The sequence below is a fragment of the Salvia splendens genome, chromosome 2 (genome assembly GCF_004379255.2).
Source record: "Salvia splendens isolate huo1 chromosome 2, SspV2, whole genome shotgun sequence".
NCBI lineage: Eukaryota > Viridiplantae > Streptophyta > Magnoliopsida > Lamiales > Lamiaceae > Salvia > Salvia splendens.
The window spans coordinates 33,767,720-33,790,404 of record NC_056033.1 but is presented as its reverse complement, the minus strand read 5'-3'; the positions used below and the strand labels follow the sequence as shown (position 1 = coordinate 33,790,404).

Genomic DNA, 22,685 nt, shown 5'->3' with positions numbered 1-22,685 from the left:
TCTCTCTAATGTTATGGGACTAATTCTCCACCAATAATACTTTAATTACTTTTTCTTTCTACCTCTCTCTTACTTTACCAATTTTGCACTAAAACTCGTGTCATCCCCAAAGTGTATATTCTTTGGGGATGGGTGGAGTAAATTGTTTCCATCAAGGCGTTGACTTTTGTACAACCGAATTTTTATACTATGTATTTCAACAATAAAAATGGAAAATATCAATATAGATAGAAATATCATTACTAGATCATCAACTTTATTTCAATAAAGTTAACAAATTTTAGCTTTCAATTTCTAAAAAAAAATTAGCGTTCAACTATCGGTCAAATTACATTATTAAATGCATTTAGCCATTTACTCATTTCTCTTTAATTTTGAAATTCTCTTTAATTTCCATCATATAATTCAAAAGTCGAAATTTTATCTCTACGAAAGGAAATAAAAGTAAAAAATGTTGAATGCAAAAAGAGGGCTAAACAAGATACTGTACGTACAAAAATTCTCGATAAAAGTTGTTACCATCTGTGCGATGTATTCTTTGGAAATGTATGTTGTATGTTCAGTAATTTTTTCATTTACCTTGGTCTTCTTTTTTCAAATATAGGAGGAAAAACTTAGTTGGACAAATGAAGAATATAACTACTTAATAGCTTGGATATGAAATTGAAATTCTACTATCTTGATGTGCCAAAACAAATTCATTCAACCCTTCGACAGATCTCACATCATACTTGTGTTTGTTGTACATTCACTGAATAAATGAATCAAGTGTAAAATGACCAACAATCTCATCAATTCAATAATTATATTCATAATCTCTGTAAAAATTATGCGATTAATCATAGTATTTGCCTGAAGGAAATGCATAGGCATAAAACATGAAGTGATGTTGAAAACATACAGAAATCCAGTATTGTGTTACACTGTGCGTAGCGAAACCATTCTTTTTTTTTTTTGGATTAAACCATAAATCCGCAGCAATGAAAAAGCTTTCACCATCAATGGCCACAAAACATATCAATAAATAAGTTTTCTTCTCCAAATCAGTTTAATACAAAGATACCAATGACATTCATCCTAGACATAATATCACATAAAATCAGACCTGAACTCCTAGCCAAAGGCAACCAAGTTCTATTTCGTGACCAGCAAAGGCTGTGTAACAATATTACGGCACAAACAACCGCAAATAATAGAGCAAATCTGAACTGACGCCCTTCAGTGAACAGAATACATATACTGGTAACATCATTAATCATAACTTGCATTCAAGAACTTCAGTAGCTCATTCCGGTTGTTCTCAGCCAACTTGTCTTCTTTTGTTTTATCTAGCTTAAGTAATATCTACAAAGGAAGTATGACATGAATTTAAACTCATATGTATTGGGTTAATAACTACAAAATGCAATAAATGCTGTTGGGATATTAAACGAAAGAGGTCCTTTCTTGGGTACCATTGTGAACCATAAGAATGCAAGAAATCACGAAGAAGTTTATATTTGTGAATTTTGTTGAACAAAGATGAAGGAATGAGAAATACCTTTTTCCCAGAGACAGCACTGCGGCGAGCACTATTGTCCTTGTCCTTTCCCAAGAACTGAATAAACATAGTATACATCAGGAAATATAGCTGTTCCAATTAATGTATAGCATGGCTCAAAGATGCAAGTAGAGCAGAACAGAATTTAGACAATAAGAATAATAACCTTGGAAAGCTGCACAGGACCACTATTTTCCTGCTTCTTCTGTATATAGCTCACATTGGCATGGCAAAACCAAGCCAGAAACATCCAGGATCACCATGTCATGGGCACCAGCTCCAATTTTGAAGAGCCATTAATGAAAGGCACAAAGTAACATCAGAATCTAATATTCAAAAATTATTGTGTAACCATGATTCTACCTTAAGTACATATCAATGGCCACTTCAAGATAAAATTTTTTTTCCATATGTTTCACAATGTACTTATCATAAAATGAAGATCCTATGAGCAAAAGAAATATTTTTCTACCTCTTTATCTTTAAGTTTATGGCGTCCATGGCTATGATCTCTCTTTTTCTCTGTGTCTTTCTTCTGCAATGCAACCAACCAGTAAATGAGCACTAATGTGTGACAAGAAAACCGTTACTCAATAAGTACGCAAAATTCCATGAAAAGATCACCTTCTTTGCTTTTTCACTCCTTTTATGCCTCTTTGAATGATGGGATGTATGCTGTTCACTATCAGAAGAACTGGAATTCATGAAAGGAAACATGAATTCAGAAGAGAAGTCCATACACCATCATTCCCACTTTTAGCTCAAGTAAAATAACAAAGCACAGGAAAAAATTTTCTAAAGAACATTTTCAGTAATAAAAGAGCAAAAGATCTGAAAGGATTAACATGCTGATCTTACACATACATAAACAGCACCACCTCAATTTTCAATATTAATCTAGAAATCATTACACGAAGTATATGCAAGCTAGTTTTCAACTTTAAAACATATGAGTGCGCTACAATATGGAGTATAGTATATGAACACTATCTTATGCATCCATTAACTTTTCTTGCAAGAAACTGCATCCTCTGTCATTAAACTTATAACTGCAAACAACTTAATTTCCTTATAGTGCTTTGCTAATCCTATTCAACATGCTTAATGGGAAAGATGGACATAGATAGTTGTGGACTAGACTACTAGATAGTATGCCTTATTGCCTTAATAAGCAATTAACTTGGTCCTTCACCATTAAACACTTCCGTAGGTGCAGAAGAAAACCAGAGTAAGAAAAGTCCTCTTATATGAAGAACTAGAAAGGAAACTCTGGACCCACTAAATTATATCAGAGGTTTGTAAGAGATATATAAATTAAAAGGAAGAAACTGGTTCGATTAAAAGAGAATCCAAATGATTAACATCATCACAGGTAGCATATCTTTGGCTTAAGTCAATTTCCCAATAACAGAATCACCACTGACTTGGTTATAAGCGATTAGGTTTAACAAGCAAGGTATTCATCTTTACTTGCAGTGGTATTCATGGAACTCAATCAAACTAATTAATGATTCCACACAAAACTAGATTTTTATTTCTCAATTTTTTTCTAACTCTATAATAGCTAGAATCTAGATCCTTTATTTTCTAAGATAAAGAAGTCAGTACTTCCAAACCTATTTGTAAAGTGTAAACCCATCCATTCTCTCAAGTTAAACTTACATCATCTTCCACAATGCATTCATATCCTAAAAATACATCCAATTCAAGATCGTTTTTGAAAAAGATGCGCTAATTCTGAAACACCCCAATAATTCCCACCATTCAATAGAGGAATGAATATTTCATACATTTCATTCCCCACAATATAATGTAGTAGCAAGGTCAAGTTTTCTTTTTTCTTTTTTTTCACAAGTAACAAACAGCAAATTGGATCCTGTCTAAAGTTGTCTGATTAAATAAATTGCCGTAAAACTTAACCTAAAACCTTTGTCAACCATATAACTGAGTAACTTGGAAAAATTAGCTTAGCCATCAGTCTATAAGGAAACTACAAATTCAAGTTAATTCCGAGAGAAATTATCCGACCCGATCACTTGGGTTTCAAATAGGACCCTAAAGTTGAAAACCGAGATATCAACATACACTGCAAGTATAAAACCAATCCTATTATGCAGGAATCTAGCTTTGAATCATGAAACAGAAACAAACAGGAAAAAAACCTAAATTGAGATCCATGAAAAAAAACAGATTCAACACGGAACTATAACAAACTTTTTGTCAATTATGATGACCTGTAGTCTTCGGAGGAGGAGGTGTAGCTATCGGAAGAAGGCGTATGACGCCTCCGGCGACGTTTTGTGTGGGAGCGGCTTCTTTTGCTTACTTTCAGAGGATCTTCGTCGGTTTTCTGACGACGACGAGACCGACGTCGGCGGCGAGACCTATCGGAGGAGGAAGACGACGTAGTTGAGGAGGAAGATGCTGCCATTGATTATTAGGGCTCGTTAATGATCGTCAACAAAACAATTTCGTTTCAAATTGAAACCCTAAACACTCTTTATAAGGGCTTGTGTTACGAGTGATATACTACGTCGTTCGCCATTATTTGCTCTTTTATATACCATTGATTAATTTATTGATTTTATTTGGAGAAAATTCCTATCAACATGTAATGGATCTCATTAGTGTCATTGTAGCTCTACCAAATAGAGTTTCGTATTAATAGATAAATAATTAACTTAAATTAGATAAGTGATTACTAATATCACAACTTACCTAGTTGATAATAAGACGTGATATGGAATAATGACATCAAAAATCTATATTATCAACATATTTTTAGGTTAGTTGTTATGATGGCATAGATCTTAGAGCATCCTCATCCGTGCTCTTACCAACGAGTACGGATGTGGGCCCGGACTCACTTTTACTCCCTGCTCTTAGGCAAAAGCACAACATCCACATCCGTGCTCTTCCGCAAGGATAAGCTCAAGGGTCCCACCATTCTATTATTCAATTTAAATAAAAACATTTTCACAAAATTAAAATGCATTAAAAATATCCGGAATACTATTACAAATTACAAAAAAATTAAAAATTACATAATTAAAATCCTAAAAATTAAAAAGTACATAATTAAAATCCTAAAAATTAAAAATTACATTTCTGCAACGCCGAGAGACTTTGCCGACCGGTTACGTCTGTACTTATTTGAAAGTATTCAACACGGGCGGATAATGTGTTGACAATAGGCATAAACAAGCGTTTTGATATGTGAAAACGGCGTCGAAAGTAATATTCCGGAAACCGCGGCGGGTCAGAAAAATAGTCGGCAACGAGCCTTTCGTTGGCTCCCTCCCGGTCACGATGGATTAGTGGCGAGTTGATCTAGTTGGTCGAGGAGGAGGGGCGGGGGTATTCGTGGCGACATAGCCTTCATAGGCGGCACGATAATGTTAATAGTATTCTTGTTCTTCGCACTCCGCTTCCGCAATGAGATTGGTGAAATCCATTTGAAAGGGTTTGAGTGAGAGAGGAAGATGTAGATAAGTTGTATGAAAAAATATGAATGAGAGATGAATGGGAGATGATTTGATGTGAAAAATGGATGATGAATGTGTGTATTTATAGATGATTTTGGGAATAAAAAAATATTAAAAAATCAAAAAATTCCAGAAAAACCGTAAAAAATGCCATATTTTAATTTTTGGTATTGTTGGCCAATCAGAACGCGCCACGTCAGCTGCTCGCTGGCACGGACGTGCTCTATCCATCGAGCAGCGCCGCGCCGGCGGTGTCGCGCCGCTGGCACGGAAGGACAGACGTGTGTCCGTCATCGCTGCGGATGCTCTTAGGAGCAATATATTAGACATTACACGCTAGTAATAAGAGGAACGAGTTAATTCCATAAGTAGTAGCCCACGATTTAGATAGACTACAAAAAACTTACTATCTTTTAGGTACACAAAAATTGAGATGCAATCTACATTTGCCTTGGAAAGTTTAAAAATAACAACAATTTAGTAACTTAATCTTTTGTTTTTATAGGACGTTTCCATTTGCGTCCTTTAATTTTAGTTGAGACACTAACAATAAGAACGTTTTTTAAGTGTTGGTGGTGTATTTAAAAACACAAATTAACATCCTTATTGTATTTAAAAAATATTCTTAATAAATTTTTGTTGTAGTGATGATTTGGCAAAAGATTTAGCTTAGCCTAAAGTATGGGTCGTCTTAAGAGCATCCGCAGCGGTGCTCGCGTCGACGGACGGCGTCCGTGCCGCTGGCACGGCGCTGCTCGATGCATCGAGCACGTCCGTGCCGCTAAGCAGGCTGACGTGGCGCTTTGCCGTTGGCATTTTTGAATTTTCTTTTTTTTAAAAAAAATCGAATTTAATTTAAAAAAATCAATTTTAAATAAAAAAATATTTTCCCACTTCCCAATAAATTATATCCGTTTTCTCTCCACTTTTAATTTATTTTTAAATTTTTTCCCCCAAAATTCACATTTTCATCTATAAATACCTACACTTCCACACAAAAAATTTCACACTACACTACACAATTCTCATCTAAATTCTCTCATCTTCTCTTATCAATTCTCAATCTTTCACTCTTACTTACAAAAAAAAATGTCCGGCTCCGGCGATCACCCCTCCGACTCCCGCGGTTGGAACCACGAATGGTTCGGCTCACAACCATTTCCTAGTCCGGAAACGCAATTTTCGGCCCCTCCTCAAACCGAAGGTTCTCAAGTTCTGGGTGGCTACCGGCCTTGCCCGGTGAACGACCAAGATGCCCACAATGGGCGATACGGGTGGGCACCCGAACCCAGATCAAGAGGGAGCGGCGGCGGCGGCGGCTCTCAAACTCCTCATATTCCTACTCCTCATGGTGTCCGCACCCCGTACACTCCGGCGGAGATGAATCAGTTATTCAAAGCCTATTTGATTATCTCTGAATATTCGGAGATAGGCACGAACCAAAGCGGTCTCTCGCCGGTACAATGAAAACCGTCCGGCTGGAACCATCGAGCGCAATGAGAGTATGGTGCGCAATGCCATATTCAGAGCCAACGAAGAAATCCAAAAGTTCTAGGGGTATTACTTCAGGAAGTGCGATCGGCGGGGAGCGAGCTCGACATATCAGTGCCGCCTTGGCGACCTACCAATCCATAAATTACAAACCGTTCAAGTACCTCAGCTCTTGGCAGGAGGTGCGTGTGCATCCGAAATATAGGGGAGGCGTATCATCCTCCTCCAGCTCCTCCAGCAAACGGTCGAGGTCGATATCCCTATCCGACGCCGGCGAGGATGAGGTGACTAGCCAGCTCGCCGGAGCTAATTTGGGTAGCCCCGATGCCGGCCTGAGCAGTTCCTAACGCCGGCCGCAAGGAAGGAAGAAGGCGACGACCAACCGCCGTCGCGCCGCGACTCCATCCGACCGCGCTTCCGCTCCTTTTGTGCCACCTCAACCCCCCACCAACTCGTTGTTGACCCTTTTGGCCCAACTCAATTTGACCGATAGGTCAAATATGACCCACGAGCAAGTTGATTCACATTTGGCAATGATACGGGGTCTCCGAAGAACATTGGGGGTATGGCCAGAGGAATAGTTTTCCACGGGGGTATTTTTTAGCCTTTAATTATGTGTTTTTTATTTTTAAAGATTTTAATTATGTAATTTTTAATTTTTAATATTTTAATTATGTAATTTTTAATTTTTAGTAATTTAATTATGTAATTTTTAATTTTTTTTGTAATTTGTAATAGTATTCCGGATATTTTTAATGCATTTTAATATGGTGGAAATGTTTTTATTTAAATTGAATAATAGAATGGTGGGACCCTTGAGCATGTCCTTGCGGAAGAGCATGTGTTGGCAATTGAAACTAAAAATATAACATATAACTGTCCCACATCGATGTCAAGATAAAACTGAAACTAATATATAAGTCTCATGGGCCCCTCCTCCTATCACCAATTGGTTTTAGGATGGAACCCACAGATTCCTATCATGGTATCAGAGCGGGTCGCCGATTGTGGGTCAAATTTAACTGACCCAGCAGTATATCTGGGCCGAAACCGAAAAAATGACTGACCCAGCAGTATATCTGGACTTAAAAATTTGGGCCAAGTGGTCCAACCGATCGAAAAAAAATTGGGCCGATTGTCCAATCGATTAGAAAAAAGTCCAACCCCTCCAAGGTTCACCTTGAAGGGTTTGAGGGAGGGTGTTGGCAATTGAAACTAAAAATATAACATATAACTGTCCCACATCGGTGTCAAGATAAAACTGAAACTAGTATATAAGTCTCATGGGCCCCTCTTCCTATCACCAATTGGTTTTAGGATGAAACCCACAGATTTCTATCAGCATGAATGTGGGTGTTGTACTCTTGCCCACTGGCAGATCCAGTGTAGAACAAGGGGGTACCACTGTACCCCCAAATCTTGACTTCTTTAATGTTATTTCTTATCCAATGACTGTATACATTATTTAGCCCAGTGGTAGAATACTCCTTAATTCAATGAATGAATCCGAGTCCGAATCCCCGCGGTGGCGTCTGCTTTCGATTTTTTGTTCCTTTTGTTTTTATGCTTTGCTATTTATAATTATTGCTCCATTTTGTTTTTTCTTCTCTCTATTTTATAGCTATATGTTTCTATCTATTTTGTAGTCATTATATTTTTATGTATGCATATATAATTCATTCACAATTAATATTGTTTTTATGTTTTTGTTCCTTTTGTTTTTATGCTTTGCTATTTATAATTACTGCTCCATTTTGTTTTTTCTTCTCTCTATTTCATAGCTATATGTTTCTATCTATTTTGTAGTCATTATATTTTTATGTATGCATATATAATTCATTCACAATTAATATTGTTTTTATGTTTTGCTATTTATAATTATTGCTCCATTTTGTTTTTTCTTCTCTCTATTTCATAGTTATATGTTTCTATCTATTTTGTAGTCATTATATTTTTATGTATACATGTATAATTCATTCACAATTAATATTGATATAAGATATTCACGAGTCACAACTAATATAACGAAAGAAAAATGATCGATCGAATTTTAATAATCTAAATCAATATAAAAGTCGTACCCCCGAAATAAAAATCCTGGATCCGCCACTGCTCTTGCCTAAGAGCAGAGAGTAAAAAAATAATAATAGTGGGTCCGGCACGGGTTAATCCTAAAAGGCATTCATTTATATGTTAATATTTGTAAAAAGTCCACTCTTATTATTTTCTCTCAGAATTTACATTCAAAATCACTCTCCGTCCGCGAATAAGAGTCTCATTTCTTTCCGGCACGGGTTTTAAGAAATGTTAAGAATAGTGGGTGGAAGAAAGTTAACGGAATATGAATTCCACTTGTATATATATTAGTTATAAATTAAATATGAGTGAGTTGAGTTAGTGGAATGTGAGACTTATTTATCTAATTATGCACCGGGACTCCTATTCGCCGACGGACCAAAATAGAAATGAGACTCATATTCGGAGACGACGAAGGGAGTATTATCGATTTGTGAATGGGGTGTTTTTAGTCTAATTTGAAAACGAGAAAATTGCTTTGGTTGTTAAAAATGGAGTAGTTTTTCGCCTTTCATTCAGAATTTCAAATACCTCAATTTGTTGTGAACAATAGATATTAAGACTGTCATTCACAATTTCAACATTTGTAAAATCTGAAACTCGTGGTACATTCTCTTTATTCACTGCTAATAGTCTTGATATTATTCACCGCGAGTTTTAATTAAATTATAAATAAAGTAAAAAGATAGATAATGAATATACAGAGATTTTGGTAAAGAGAATAAGTTTCATCTTAGAAAGACAAACACGCTAAGAATGAAAATGGATTATGCCTTAATAAAAGAAATGAACGGAGAGACCGAGAGAGTACAAAATTGGATAGTTTTTAAATCTTAATAGTGGATATTCTACATGTTTCTAATGTGTGAATGAGCAGTTTTTTTTTATTATAGTCGGCTTTTCAGTTAAGAGTGATGAGGTTAGTAAGAATAGTGAATGAAGGGACTCATGACGTGAGGGCTTAATTCAGCATCACATTAATTTTCGTTAAACATTCTTACACCGAATTATGGCATTTCGCGGTTTAAATGAATGTACATTTAATCCACATCCGAATTGGATCAATATAGTTTGAGAAGAAGAAAACAGAGTTAGTACTATAATCCGTCGGTAAAAGTGGGAGCTTCAGCCGCCTGAGGTGACAGCTTTGATTCAGGAGGCCCCGCCGGGGAATCCCTCTTAGGAGGCGGCGCCAAACCACCGCTAGGTGAAGGAGCAGCAGGTGCCTTTGGCGCAGGCGCTGAAGCCGGACTGCCCTTGGGAGAAACAGATGGCACAGCAGCTGGAGGAGACGACGCTGCTGGAGTGATTGCTGGCGGCGATGCAGCAGCCGTCGGAGTCAAAGCCGGTGTAATCCTCAGAGAAACAGCTGGAGGGGACGACGCTGCTGGAGTGATTGCTGGCGGTGATGCAGCAGCCGTTGGAGTCAAAGCCGGAGTAATCCTCAGAGAAACAGCTGGAGGGGACGACGCTGCTGGAGTGATTGCTGGCGGCGATGCAGCAGCCGTCGGAGTCAAAGCCGGTGTAATCCTCAGAGAAACAGCTGGAGGGGACGACGCTGCTGGAGTGGTTGCTGGCGGCGATGCAGCAGCCGTTGGAGTCAAAGCCGGTGTAATCCTCAGAGAAACAGATGGAGGGGACGACGCTGCTGGAGTGGTTGCTGGCGGCGATGCAGCAGCCGTTGGAGTCAGAGCCGGTGTAATCCTCAAAGAAACAGCTCGAGGAGACTCTGCAGGAGGGAGAATCGGAGCTTCTGAAGCCGGAGCTGGAGAGAGATCTATCAGCAATTCCCCAGTTTCCGAATCCCAATTGCCAACAGGAGCCGCGGCGTCTGTGCCGTAGCCGAGAGGGTAAGGCGAGGCGGCTTGCATCGGTGAGGCTGCTATGCTTGACTGTGGATTGGAACCTGGAGCAGCAGCAGGTGCCTGAGGTTGAGGTGGTGGAAGTTTTTTCTTTCTTTCCGCAACCGCTCCCAAATCTTTGGTCTCCTCTGTCGAAGCAGGGGAGTATTTAATGTTGGGATCTTCCTTAGGCACAGGGAAGATGAATCCCGCTGCGTATGGCACCTTCTGCTTCGGTATCCACCGGTTTCCATCTAGAAACTCCCCTGCCGTGAAACGCTTGATACGAGCCGGCGGCAGCTCCTTCACGCCCGGCCATTTGACGCGCTGCGCCTTGGGTGCAGCCGGCCCTCTGTTGTTGAATTCGGTGTAGAAGAGGGTTTGAAGACCAAATTCGCCTTCCCACGGCATCCATCCGTCGGGCTGGATGAAGTCGTCGAGGAACGACTCCATGATGATGGTCCTCGAGAATTCCTTCCACGGCCTGCCCAGGTACGACTTGACCTGGTGCTTGACCGGCTCCAGCTCCGCATCCGCTTTGAACGTGCAGTTTTGGAGCACCAGCCCCGTCGGCTGCCTCGGGTCCTGCCTGCCTTGAGCCGTCACGATGTTTTGCTGGTTGGCTAATGGCTTCCGGAACAGCAGCGTGCAGTCTTGGAAGACGGAAGCGCTGTCGCCGAAGACGAAGTCGATCGTGCCGGATATCACGCAGTCTTTGTAGAATTGGCGGTAGACGTGCGCGTAGAGGCTGTCTTGGTAGGCATCAATGTGGCAGTTGTAGTATATGGATCTGTCTGAGCTTGCGCGCAGCGCTACGGCTTGGAGCTTCACCGCGCCCGCTGAGTTCTCGAAGCCTATGTCTCTCGCTATGAAATCATCCCCTTGCACGGCTGCGGTGGATTTTCTTATAAAAAAGTTTTAAACATATTTTTTAATAGATTAGTAGTACTTAAGAGACACACACGCGTACCAACGGTTGCGGTTCTGTAGGTGCCAACTCCGTCTACGAAATTCAAGTTTCCAGTGATCCTGGTCTTGGTGGGGCCGTCGCCCATGATCATGAGGTTCGTGAAGGAGGTGTTGATCATCACTTGCTCTGGGTAAACGCCCTCTTTGATGTAGAGCACGAATGTTTTATTGTTGTTCTTAGGGATGTGGAAGAGAGCTTCATTGATGGTTTTGAACCTGCCGCTGCCGTCCTTGGCCACGATGATGTCCGGCCTAATCTTGGCTGCTGGGGCGGTGAGGAACCTCCGCTTCACGGCGTCAATCCAGCTTTCGTGCTCCTCCACAACAAGGTCTTGCTGGGAGAGGAGACGGCGGCTACTGCTGGTGCCTTGGATGCCCATGCTGGTCTCGAGAAAAATGGAGATCTCGGCAACCATAGCAAGCGAGTTGCTGGTCATCTCCATGGAGGCGTTGAGCAGTTGCTTCATCTGCGCCCCGGCGTCGCTGTCGACCTTCTCGAATCCATCGAGGCAGGTCTCCTGGTGCGTGATGGCGCCGCTGATCCATGTCTTGAGCTCCATGAGGATGTCGTCGACGTTGGTGATGTCGAACTGGCTGAACTTGGTGAAGGATCTGTCGAGATCGTGGATGGCGAGGTTGGCAAGCTCGCTGCAGTCGTCTAGAGCAGCGCGGGCGCGGGGGTCGGTCTGGGCTTGTTTGAGAGCGGTGGAGTTTTGGAGGGCGGTTCTGAGGTAAATGATGGTGGAGTGCATGGCAGCCTGGATGAGCTGTTTGGGGTCGGAGGTGTTTTGGCCGTCGAGGCTTTTGAAACAGGTGTCATGGTAATCGGTGGTTTGGCAGATGGCTGCGATGGCCTTCTGCGAAGTGTTTGGTTTGACCTTTTTATTGCTAGCGGTGTCGTGGCCGGCGAAAAGAACTGCCACGATGATCGCCACCAGGAGGAGAGAACACAAGCTGATTATTGCAATCTTTTTCGGCCCATCTTGGCCCATTTTTTGGTTATATTAACTGTGCGTCCTGTGATTATGATGGACGTTGATTGTGTATAATATGGTTTAGTGGAGAAGGGCGTGAAATGGTCACGACTTCTCCATCATGAATATGAAGAAGAAGAAGAATAAGAATAGAAGAAGAAGTGATTATTTGGGTACGTCGAGGTTATTTGTACCAGGCGCTGTCGATTATTGTGGATGACAATTAAATTTGTTTAGGACTACTCTTAAATCTGGTATGTGGGAAAAAATCATTCAACCACTCATTTCAATGTATTGTAGTGTCATCCATGAATATTGGAGGTTACACTGCGATGATTTCGGTCACAAATTTAGCGGTAAGTCACAAATTTAGCGGTACCAAAATAAATTTAGTTGATCTAGATAGTAATCTAATCCTTAAAGTGAAATAGAATAAAGATAAACTAATTGGATAAGCCGACAGAGAACTTGACGCCAGTAGCGGGAAGCCACGCCATCCCGTCGAGAAAACGGCCGACGGTGAAGAAACCTGCGGTGGCAGCATCCCTGATGATATGGTAACCGGGCCACCTCACCCTGCCGGAAACCGCAGCCCCTGGGCCGTAATTCCGGTACTCACCATACCAGAGAGTGCCCAAAGCGAAATCCTCATACCACTCAAGCCAGCCTCTGGGCTGCACCATGGAGCTCATGTAAGTGTTGATGTAGACCGTCCGGGAGTACTGCTTCCAGGGGCGGCCGAGGTAGGTGAGGCGCGTCGCGTACACGTAGCTGTCCTGGATGGTGAAGCCAGTGCTCTGGTGCGGGTCCTTCCGCCCCTGCGCAGTGATGGTCACCTTCTGCAGCGGCAGCGGCTCCCTCGTGAAGATCTTGCACTGATGGCCAAAGATGAAGTCGATGGTGCCCGAGATGCTGCACTCGCGGTAGAACTGCCTGAGGGAGTGAGCGTAGAGGGTGTCTTGGTACCCCTCCATGCTGCACCTGAAGAAGGCCGATTGGTCCGAGTCCACACGCAGGGCCACCCCACCCCCTGGTGGTTCTCTGGCCCTGCCGTGTTTCGGAATGTTATGTCTCTCGCTATGAATCCCTTCCCCGAAACAGCTGCAATTTAATTTCATATAATTGATGTAAAAAAAGTTGTACCATGAGACAGAATAAAGTTGAAGAGCGAAAACAAAGTTTTTTTTTTTTTTTTTTTTGGAAAAAAAATGGAAACCTAACTCAATTAACTTGGAAAGGAGAACTGATGTAGGGGATGATGAATCGGCGAATTTTTGATGTTTGTAAATGCTGGTAGAGAATGAAAATGCAGATCACGACACAATGAATTTACGTGGTTCGATTTACTGAGGTAAATCTACGTCCACGGGAAGAAAAGAGGGCAGAGTTGTATTGCTTGATCTGTTTTCTACAGCTTCCAATACAGACTTGCTATTTTGTATTCTATCTCTAGAGATCGAGAGAATGTGAGAGAATCCTCTATCTATCTAATCTAGGTTCTATTTATACCTTGAACTAAGATCGTGGCATGCAGCTATTTACTAGGTAGTGGATGTCGTGGAGATCGTGGCGATCTTGCATGGGTCCACTATCCTGCATGAGTTAATGACTGCTTGACACCACTAAATAGATCGTGGGTGTAGTGGAGGTGGAAATCCTGCATGAGTCCACTATCTCCTAGTTCGGTCGAATACTGAGACCGAACTGCTGAATTATTGCCGAGCAGCTTTTGCCGATCTGAGAGTAGAGCTTGATGCCGACCTGAGAGCAGAGTTTGATTGGTTGGCTTTTACCGAGCTGTAGGCTGGGGCCGAACTCTTTGGTTGTGCCGAACTGAACTCTTTAGTCATGCCGGACTGATACTCTTTAGTCATGCCGAACTGATACTCTTTCTTGGGCTTTACTGCTGTTGGGCTTGTTTAGTACGTACTCCATCACTACCCCCCCCGGAAAGCGAAGTGAATTAGTTCGGCATTCTGAATAAAGGTACGGGGTAAGTTGATGTTTGTCCTCGGTCTTATGAAGTGAACTCTTCTTTGACCGGACTCGTCTTTGGTCTGATGAAATAAACATCTTTGACCGGACTCGTCTTTGGTCTGATGAAATAAACATCTTTGACCGGACTAAGCTTGTGTCCTAATTTGGCGAGTTTTATCGCTCGGATCGGACTTTCCGTTGTCCTAATTTGGGGATCGGACTTTCCCTTGTCCTAATTCGGCGAGTTTTATCGCGTGGATCGGACTTTCCCTTGTCCTAATTCAGGCAAGTTTTATCGCGAGAACCGGACTTTTGTTGCAGTTCGTTTCAGACGAAGTGCTTGATTTTTAAGCCGAATTGTGGTCTTGTATCCTCTTTAGAAGCTTGGACTTCACAATCGTTGGCTTATTGCAGCTCGTTTCAGACGAACTGCTTGTTTAAGCTGAATTGTGGTCTTGTATCTTCTGTAGAAGCTTTGACTCTCAATCGTTGGCTTGTTGCAGCTCGTTTCAGACGAACTGCTTGTTTAAGCTGAATTGTGGTCTTGTATCTTCTGTAGAAGCTTTGACTCACAATCGTTGGCTTGTTGCAGCTCGTTTCAGACGAACTGCTTGTTTAAGCTGAATTGTGGTCTTGTATCTTCTGTAGAAGCTTTGACTCACAATCGTTGGCTTGTTGCAGCTCGTTTCAGACGAACTGCTTGTTTAAGCTGAATTGTGGTCTTGTATCTTCTGTAGAAGCTTTGACTCACAATCGTTGGCTTGTTGCAGCTCGTTTCAGACGAACTGCTTGTTTAAGCTGAATTGTGGTCTTGTATCTTCTGTAGAAGCTTTGACTCACAATCGTTGGCTTGTATATGTTCTAAGAAGGGGATCAGCCTTCGAAGAACAAGATACCTCAGTAACATTTGTAAGAGACGACACACACATAGACAGACAACACAGACAGACAAAACGCACAGAGACAAATAAAGACCAAGTAAACCAAACAAAGCACATTGACCGAACAGGACTCAAGACTGACTGACCGGACTGTCTCTTACAAATGGAACTTTTTGAGGTTGGTAATGTGCCATGTTCGGGGTACCTGTTCTCCTGACATGTGAGCCAATTTGTAAGACCCTTTGCCGAGGACTTCTGACACCCGATACGGACCTTCCCATGTGGGTTCGAGTTTGCCCAGCTTTTCTGCTCGGCTTACTTCGTTGTTTCTCAAAACGAGATCTCCCACTTGAAATTGCAGCTTCTTCACCCTTTGGTTGTAATACCGGGCTACTTGCTCCTTATATTTGGCTGCTTTTATGCATGCCAATTCTCTTCTTTCTTCGGCAAGATCTAGCTCGGCTCTCAGTCCGTCGTCATTCATTTCTGCTGAGAAATTTAGAGTTCGGGGACTGGGTACGCCGATCTCCACCGGAATTACGGCTTCAGTGCCGTACACCAGACTGTACGGAGTTTCACCGTTGGAGGTTGTGGGTGTAGTTCGGTAGGACCATAGGACTTGAGGGAGATTTTCTACCCATTGTCCTTTGGCTTGTTCTAACCGAGCTTTTAACCCTTTCACCAGGATACGATTTGTTACCTCCGTTTGTCCGTTTGCTTGTGGATGAGAGACCGAAGTGAACCGCTGTTGAATATTCAGCTCTTGGCACCAATTCTTGAACGTCTTGTCGGTGAACTGAGTCCCGTTATCCGAGATGAGGATGTGGGGTATGCCAAATCGGCACACTATGTTCTTCCAGACGAAATCCAATGCCTTCGAGCTCGTTATCGTAGCTAATGGTTCAGCTTCCACCCACTTTGTAAAGTAGTCCACGGCAACGATAAGGAATTTCATTTGCCGAGGAGCTTGAGGAAGTGGTCCCACTATGTCTATGCCCCATTGCATGAAAGGCCAAGGGCTTTGCATAGTGGATAGATCGGTCTGCGGCATCCTTGGGATATTTGCATGAATTTGGCACTTCGTACACTTCTTGACGAGCTGCACTGCCTCTTGTACCATGGTTGGCCAATAATATCCCCATCTCAGAACTTTTTTAGCTAAAGCTCTGGCTCCGATGTGGCTACCGCACGATCCTTCATGAACTTCTCTGAGGATGTAGTCCGTCTCTTCTGGTCCTACGCACCGCAATAACGGCTGGAGGTAAGACTTTCTAAAGAGGACTCCTTCATGAAGTTCGTACCGAAGTGCTCGGCACGTGATCTTCCGAGCTTCTCTCTTATCCTCGGGCAATTGTCCTTGATCCAGATACTGCAAGATCGGCGTCATCCAGTTCGGCGAGCTGGATACTGAATGTACCTCGGCTTCATCAATGCTTCGATGCATTAATTCTTCCGCCTTTGAGCTCGGATCTGAGGCCAACTTACTTAAGGTATCTGCTCGGCTATTTTCCGCTCTGGGAACGCGGATTATCCGAAAATAGGAGAAACTTCGGCTGATGCTTTGCGCTTTGTCCAAATACTTCTTCATTCTCTCGTCACGAGCTTCACTTGTACCCAACATGTGATTTACTATGACTTGTGAATCACAATGGACTTTGAGAGATTTGACGAGCAGACTTTGCGCTAACGGGAGTCCGGCTAGGAGGGCTTCGTACTCGGCTTCATTATTAGTAGTGGGGAATAGGAACCGAAGTGAGTAGGTTACCTCGTGTCCGTCGGGAGCGACGAGTAAAATACCAGCTCCACTTCCCATCTTGTTTGAAGCTCCATCTACGAATCCGCTCCAGCAGTCTGGCGGCTCTACTTCGGATTCCAAGGGCTGTGCTAGTTCGGCATTGGTAGAATTTTTCTGTTCGGCAATGACAGGGATTGCTTGATCGAACTTGGCCTCTGTAAGAAAATCTGCCAAGGCTTGTCCCTTGATGGCTTTCCGAGGTAGGTACTCGATTGAGTGTTCTCCCAGCTCTATGGCCCATTTGGCGATTCTGCCTGATGCTTCTGGCTTGGTCAAAACTTGCCGAAGAGGCAGATCGGTTAAGACGCATACCTTGTGAGCATAGAAGTATGGCCGCAGTCTCCTTGCTGCATTTACTAACGCCAGAGCAATTTTTTCCAGAGGTTGATACCTTGTTTCTGGACCTCTTAATGCTCGGCTTGTAAAGTAGATGGGAAACTGCTTTAGGCCTTCTTCTCGTACAAGCACCGCGCTGATGGTTTGATCTGATGCCGCTAAGTATAAGAATATTACTTCGGCTTCGGTTGGAGCAGAGAGAATAGGAAGCTCGGCTAGATAACTTTTGAGCTCGTCAAAGGCCTTTTTCTGCTCGGCTCCCCACTCGAACTTTGGTGCCTTTTTCAACACCTTGAAGAACGGCAGTTGCTTTTCGGCTGCTTGGGAAAGGAATCGATTCAGTGCGGCTAGACATCCGGTTAGCCTTTGCACGTCATGTATGGACTTCGGCATTGCCATGTTCTGAACGACTTGAACTTTTGAGGGGTTTGCCTTGAGTCCGTCCTTTGAAACCCAACAACCCAGAAACTTTCCCGAATCTACCAAAAAGGTACACTTTTGGGGATTAAGTTTGAGGTTGGCTTTCTTGAGCACGTTGAGAGTGGACTTGAGGTTGTGCTCGTACTCCGAAGTGCTTTTGCTTTTGACGACTATATCGTCAACATACACTTCGACCTCCTTTCCAATCAGGTGCCGAAAAAGCTTGTCTACCATCCTTTGATAAGTGGCTCCGGCATTCTTTAAACCGAATGGCATCTTTTTATAAGCGAAAATGCCGAAATCGGTAATGAAAGCTGTTTTCGGAGCGTCACTCTCATCCATCAATACTTGGTGATATCCTTTGTATAAATCAAGAAAACAGAAAATTTCGAAGCCGATCAAAGCTTCTACTTTTTTATCTATATTCGGAAGGGGATAGCAATCTTTAGGACAGTGCTTGTTTAGATCGGTAAAATCTATGCACATCCGCCATCCTCCTTTTTTCTTGATCATCACAGGATTGGCCACCCAGGAAGGATATTTCACCTCGAATAGTACATCCGCTTTTAGTAATTGGCGGACTTCGTCATGGATGACTTGGCTTCTTTCTGTCGCAAAGAGTCTTTGCTTCTGTTTTACTGGCCGGATTGAAGGATCAATATTTAACCGATGAGCGATTACCTCGGGGGGCACTCCGGTCATGTCCAACGGAGACCATGCAAAGACATCTTTGTACTCCTTGAGGAGCTGAATGGTCTTTTCCCGGAGTAGAGGCGTTCCTGCGAAGCCGATCTTGACCGTTCTGGATGGATCATCTTCGTATAACTGAACGGTCATTGAGGTCGGCTCTGAAGTGACTTCGGTCATCTCGCTTGCCTTTGACTCCGGTTGCTGTGATTGCTATGCTTGATGGTGCCGAACTGATTGCTCGGCACTTTTAAGCGCAATCTGCAGACATTCTTTTGCTCTCTTTTGATCACCTCGGATGACCGCTATCCCACCTTTAGTGGGGATCTTGATGGTGAGGTGATAAGTAGAGCAAACGGCCCGAACTGTGTTGAGCCAGTCTCTCCCCAGGATGATGTTGTACGGGGACCGAGCTTTCACCACAAAGAACTCGATCATCGTATTGGAGCTTGTAGGTGCTTTTCCCACCGTGATCGGAAGGCTGATAATACCTTCAGGGCGGGTGTCCTCCTGGGCGAAACTTTTCAGAGGAAGTGGAGCCGGACTGAGCCGAGCTGGATCCACTTCCATTTTATCGAAACATTCTTTAAAAAGAATGCTGACTGACGCTCCTGTATCCACAAATACTCTGTGGATCAGTTTGTTTGCCACTCCGGCTTGAATGACAATAGCGTCTTGGTGAGGAGAGATGGCTGGGACGGGATCGGCATCTGAAAATGTGATCACTTCGTCTTTCTTCAGCCTTTTATGTGTTGGCTCCTCTTGATTGGAACCTCTGCGTTCTGCTTTTAGGGACGACTTAGTCTTCCCGGCAGGGAGAGCATCAATAGTCTGGATTATTCCATCATATTGCGGCTCGTCGTCGTCTTCGGGATCCTCATGCTTTTTCGGATCCTGAGGATTGCAGTTCGCACCTCTCTGCCTTTTGTTCTTTTTCGGCTGCTTGCTTTGGTATTTTTTTAACGTTCCTGTTTTCACAAGAACATCAATACCTGCAGCCAAATTTCGGCACTCCTCGGTATCGTGACCGTGGGTTTGATGGAAGGAGCAATATTGATCCTGAGGTCGCCGCGCGGCTGATTTCGTCATCCGCTTTGGTCTTTCGAACATATCGGAATGTAGTTCGAAAATTTCCGCTCTTGACTTGTTCAGCGGTACGAACTGAGCGGGCGGCTTCTCGGGATTGAGACGGGGTCCCAATCTGTCTTGTACCGGAGCCCTTTGAATTCTTTCAAATGGAGTCCGGCGAGGATGTCCCTGATCGCTATGATCGGGCTTCCTTCTGTCTCCTCGGGACGATGAGCTGTCTAACGACCGTTTGCGACGGTCTGCCTCATCGGCCCGGGAGTACTGGTCCGCAATGTCCCACATCTCTTGAGCTGTTTGCGGACTGCATTCCACGAGCTTTCTGTAGAGAGCTCCGGGCAGGATTCCATTTTGGAATGCCGAAATGACAAGTAGATCGTTGAGATCATCTACTTGTAGGCATTCCTTGTGGAATCTCGTCAAAAAGTCGCTGATTTTTTCGTCGTGACCTTGACGTATAGAAAGCAGCTGAGCCGAAGTGATTCGGGCTTCCGCTTTCTGAAAAAACCTCCTGTGGAAAGCATCCATTAGATCTCGGTAGGATCTAATGCTGCCTTGAGGAAGGCTGTCGAACCACCTTCTGGCGTTCCCGATGAGCAGCTCGGGGAACAGCTTGCACATATGGACCTCATTGAGACCCTGGTTCGCCATGTTATACTGATAGCGTCCCAGGAAGTCATGAGGATCCACCAACCCGTCATAAGTCATTGACGGTGTCCGGTAGTTCCGCGGCAAAGGAGTTCGGGTGATATCGTCCGAGAACGGAGTCTTTAATGCTCCGTACATGGCGAACCCGACATCTCTTCGGTACGGAGGAGATGGAGTTCTCCTGTGGTTCCGGTACCGAGGAGGAACAGGAACATGCCGGGGTTGAGGATTCTTTCTCCTGGAAGACACGTCACTACTGCGGTAGTGACTTTCATGTCTGGATGAAGAGGGAGAATCCGCCGTTGTCTTCTCCGGCTGTTGGCTCTTCTGCAGGAAGGTTAAGAACTCCTCCTGCTTCTCGGCCAAGAACAGCTTGACAGCTTCATTTAAATCGGGCTGCTGGGAAGACTCGGTGCGATGACTCCTGGAGTGGCTTGTTCCTTCTTCGTGAGAACTGGAAGTAGATTTTTCACGAGGCTGCTTTCCAGGCCTATGGGCTGCTGGATTAGCTTCCTCATGGTTATCACGGACGGAGGCACGGGTGTTATGTGATCTGGTATGCATTTTTTTGGTAGAAGAGGATCAAAAACTCGCTTTATCACAAATTTGGTTCTCTGTTTCCCACAGACGGCGCCAGTGATGAATCGGCGAATTTTTGATGTTTGTAAATGCTGGTAGAGAATGAAAATGCAGATCACGACACAATGAATTTACGTGGTTCGATTTACTGAGGTAAATCTACGTCCACGGGAAGAAAAGAGGGCAGAGTTGTATTGCTTGATCTGTTTTCTACAGCTTCCAATACAGACTTGCTATTTTGTATTCTATCTCTAGAGATCGAGAGAATGTGAGAGAATCCTCTATCTATCTGATCTAGGTTCTATTTATACCTTGAACTAAGATCGTGGCATGCAGCTATTTACTAGGTAGTGGATGTCGTGGAGATCGTGGCGATCTTGCATGGGTCCACTATCCTGCATGAGTTAATGACTGCTTGACACCACTAAATAGATCGTGGGTGTAGTGGAGGTGGAAATCCTGCATGAGTCCACTATCTCCTAGTTCGGTCGAATACTGAGACCGAACTGCTGAATTATTGCCGAGCAGCTTTTGCCGATCTGAGAGTAGAGCTTGATGCCGACCTGAGAGCAGAGTTTGATTGGTTGGCTTTTACCGAGCTGTAGGCTGGGGCCGAACTCTTTGGTTGTGCCGAACTGAACTCTTTAGTCATGCCGGACTGATACTCTTTAGTCATGCCGAACTGATACTCTTTCTTGGGCTTTACTGCTGTTGGGCTTGTTTAGTACGTACTCCATCAGGGGAGAAAAAAAAACTTGGAACATAGAGAGTATTTGTCAAACATACCAACAGTGCCAGTTCGAAAAGTAGTCCATCCCTGCATGAAATTGCGGTCGCCGGTGATAACAGTTTGGCCGATACCATCTCCGACAAGCATAATATTAGTCTTCTTCTTCATGTCGATATTCTCAAGGTAAACCCCTTTCTTCACGTAGATCACATACCTCCGGTTGCTATGATCCGGCGCTTCCAAAATCGCCTGCCCGATCGACCGGTACTTCCCGCTGCCGTCTAGCGCCACCACTGCGTCGACGTGCATCCCGGTGGGGCCGGAGGCAATGAGCGCCTTATCGCCATCAGTCATCCATTCCGGGAAGCCCGGATAAATGGGATCTTCCGTTGCATTCTTCCTCGGCGGCTTGAAAGGCAGGCCGTGCATCTGCGTGTAGAGAGTTAACACATTGCCGATGAGCTGCGTGACCTGCGTGAGGCTGCCCCGCACGAAGCGCTGGAGGCGGCGGTCGGTGCCCTCGAACCCTTCGAGGCAGGTGTCCTGGTTGCGGAGGGCGGCGCTCAGCCAGGCCTTGAGGTTTCCGTCCGAGTGAGGGGTTTTGCGGCCGGCGCGGATGTTGTTCATCTCCGGCAAGGACCATGCGAGCTCGGACACCGACAAGTCGAGGAGCTCCTTGCAGTCCTCCACGGCCAGCTGCTCGCGGTAGGTTATGGAGAGCGTGTTGAACGTCGTGATCTTGTCGATGGCGGACCGAGCCTCGTTGATCGAGTAACGCATGTGAGAGAAGGCGACTTGAAGATAATGTCATTGTGAAAATAAGAAGAAAGGCAAAATTAGCCATTGATTGATGTGAGGAAAATGGTGATTGTTTTTTGTTGGAATGGATGCATATTTATGTGTAAAAATCATGGATTAAATATGCCCGGTCAATAGTTTTGACCAAAGAATAAATGTGACGAGACATTTAATTTTGTGAAATTAAATGATATAGCGTCGATCTACATTTTACGTAGATAAATGTAGTATATTCACTTTCTCAAATCCGATTTCCGGTGAGTGAGAAATAGAGGATTAAAGTTGGGCATAATTAGCTTTTAATTAAAGCTTGGAGCATGTGCTTAGGGAATAATTAACTAGTGTTAATTATCCCACATTGGAAGATTAATA

At 43.6% G+C, this 22,685-nt stretch overlaps 3 protein-coding genes across 3 annotated transcripts; all 3 read right to left on the bottom strand.

Annotated features, from left to right (window-relative positions):
- Positions 1-1,002: 1,002 nt before the first annotated feature.
- LOC121792324 (probable splicing factor, arginine/serine-rich 7) lies at positions 1,003-4,074 on the bottom strand. The gene is made up of 6 exons (XM_042190223.1): positions 3,775-4,074; positions 2,165-2,234; positions 2,013-2,075; positions 1,707-1,745; positions 1,541-1,597; positions 1,003-1,344 (listed from the first exon to the last, which is right to left on the bottom strand). Exons 1-6 carry the CDS (start codon positions 3,969-3,971, stop codon positions 1,252-1,254), a joined length of 519 nt encoding a protein of 172 aa, XP_042046157.1. The 5' UTR covers positions 3,972-4,074; the 3' UTR covers positions 1,003-1,251.
- Positions 4,075-9,557: 5,483 nt separating this feature from the next.
- Positions 9,558-12,614, bottom strand: LOC121764918 (probable pectinesterase/pectinesterase inhibitor 58). The gene is made up of 2 exons (XM_042160953.1): positions 11,404-12,614; positions 9,558-11,323 (listed from the first exon to the last, which is right to left on the bottom strand). Exons 1-2 carry the CDS (start codon positions 12,392-12,394, stop codon positions 9,690-9,692), a joined length of 2,625 nt encoding a protein of 874 aa, XP_042016887.1. The 5' UTR covers positions 12,395-12,614; the 3' UTR covers positions 9,558-9,689.
- A 46-nt stretch (positions 12,615-12,660) lies between these two features.
- On the bottom strand, positions 12,661-22,295 carry LOC121764927 (putative pectinesterase/pectinesterase inhibitor 22). The gene is given in 3 exon segments (XM_042160962.1): positions 12,661-13,404; positions 13,407-13,477; positions 21,572-22,295. Coding segments are annotated over 3 exon segments (1,380 nt in total). The 3' UTR covers positions 12,661-12,819.
- Positions 22,296-22,685: the final 390 nt, after the last annotated feature.

Coding starts and splice junctions, on each gene's coding strand:
- LOC121792324 (XM_042190223.1), bottom strand. CDS start 3,971: ATGGCAGCATCTTCCTCCTCAACTACGTCGTCTTCCTCCTCCGATAGG. Junction 2,235..3,774: donor TCCTCCTCCGAAGACTACAG/GTCATCATAATT, acceptor CATGAATTCCAG/TTCTTCTGATAGTGAACAGC. Junction 1,345..1,540: donor GTGCTGTCTCTGGGAAAAAG/GTATTTCTCATT, acceptor CTTCCTTTGTAG/ATATTACTTAAGCTAGATAA.
- LOC121764918 (XM_042160953.1), bottom strand. CDS start 12,394: ATGGGCCAAGATGGGCCGAAAAAGATTGCAATAATCAGCTTGTGTTCT. Junction 11,324..11,403: donor CTACAGAACCGCAACCGTTG/GTACGCGTGTGT, acceptor AATCCACCGCAG/CCGTGCAAGGGGATGATTTC.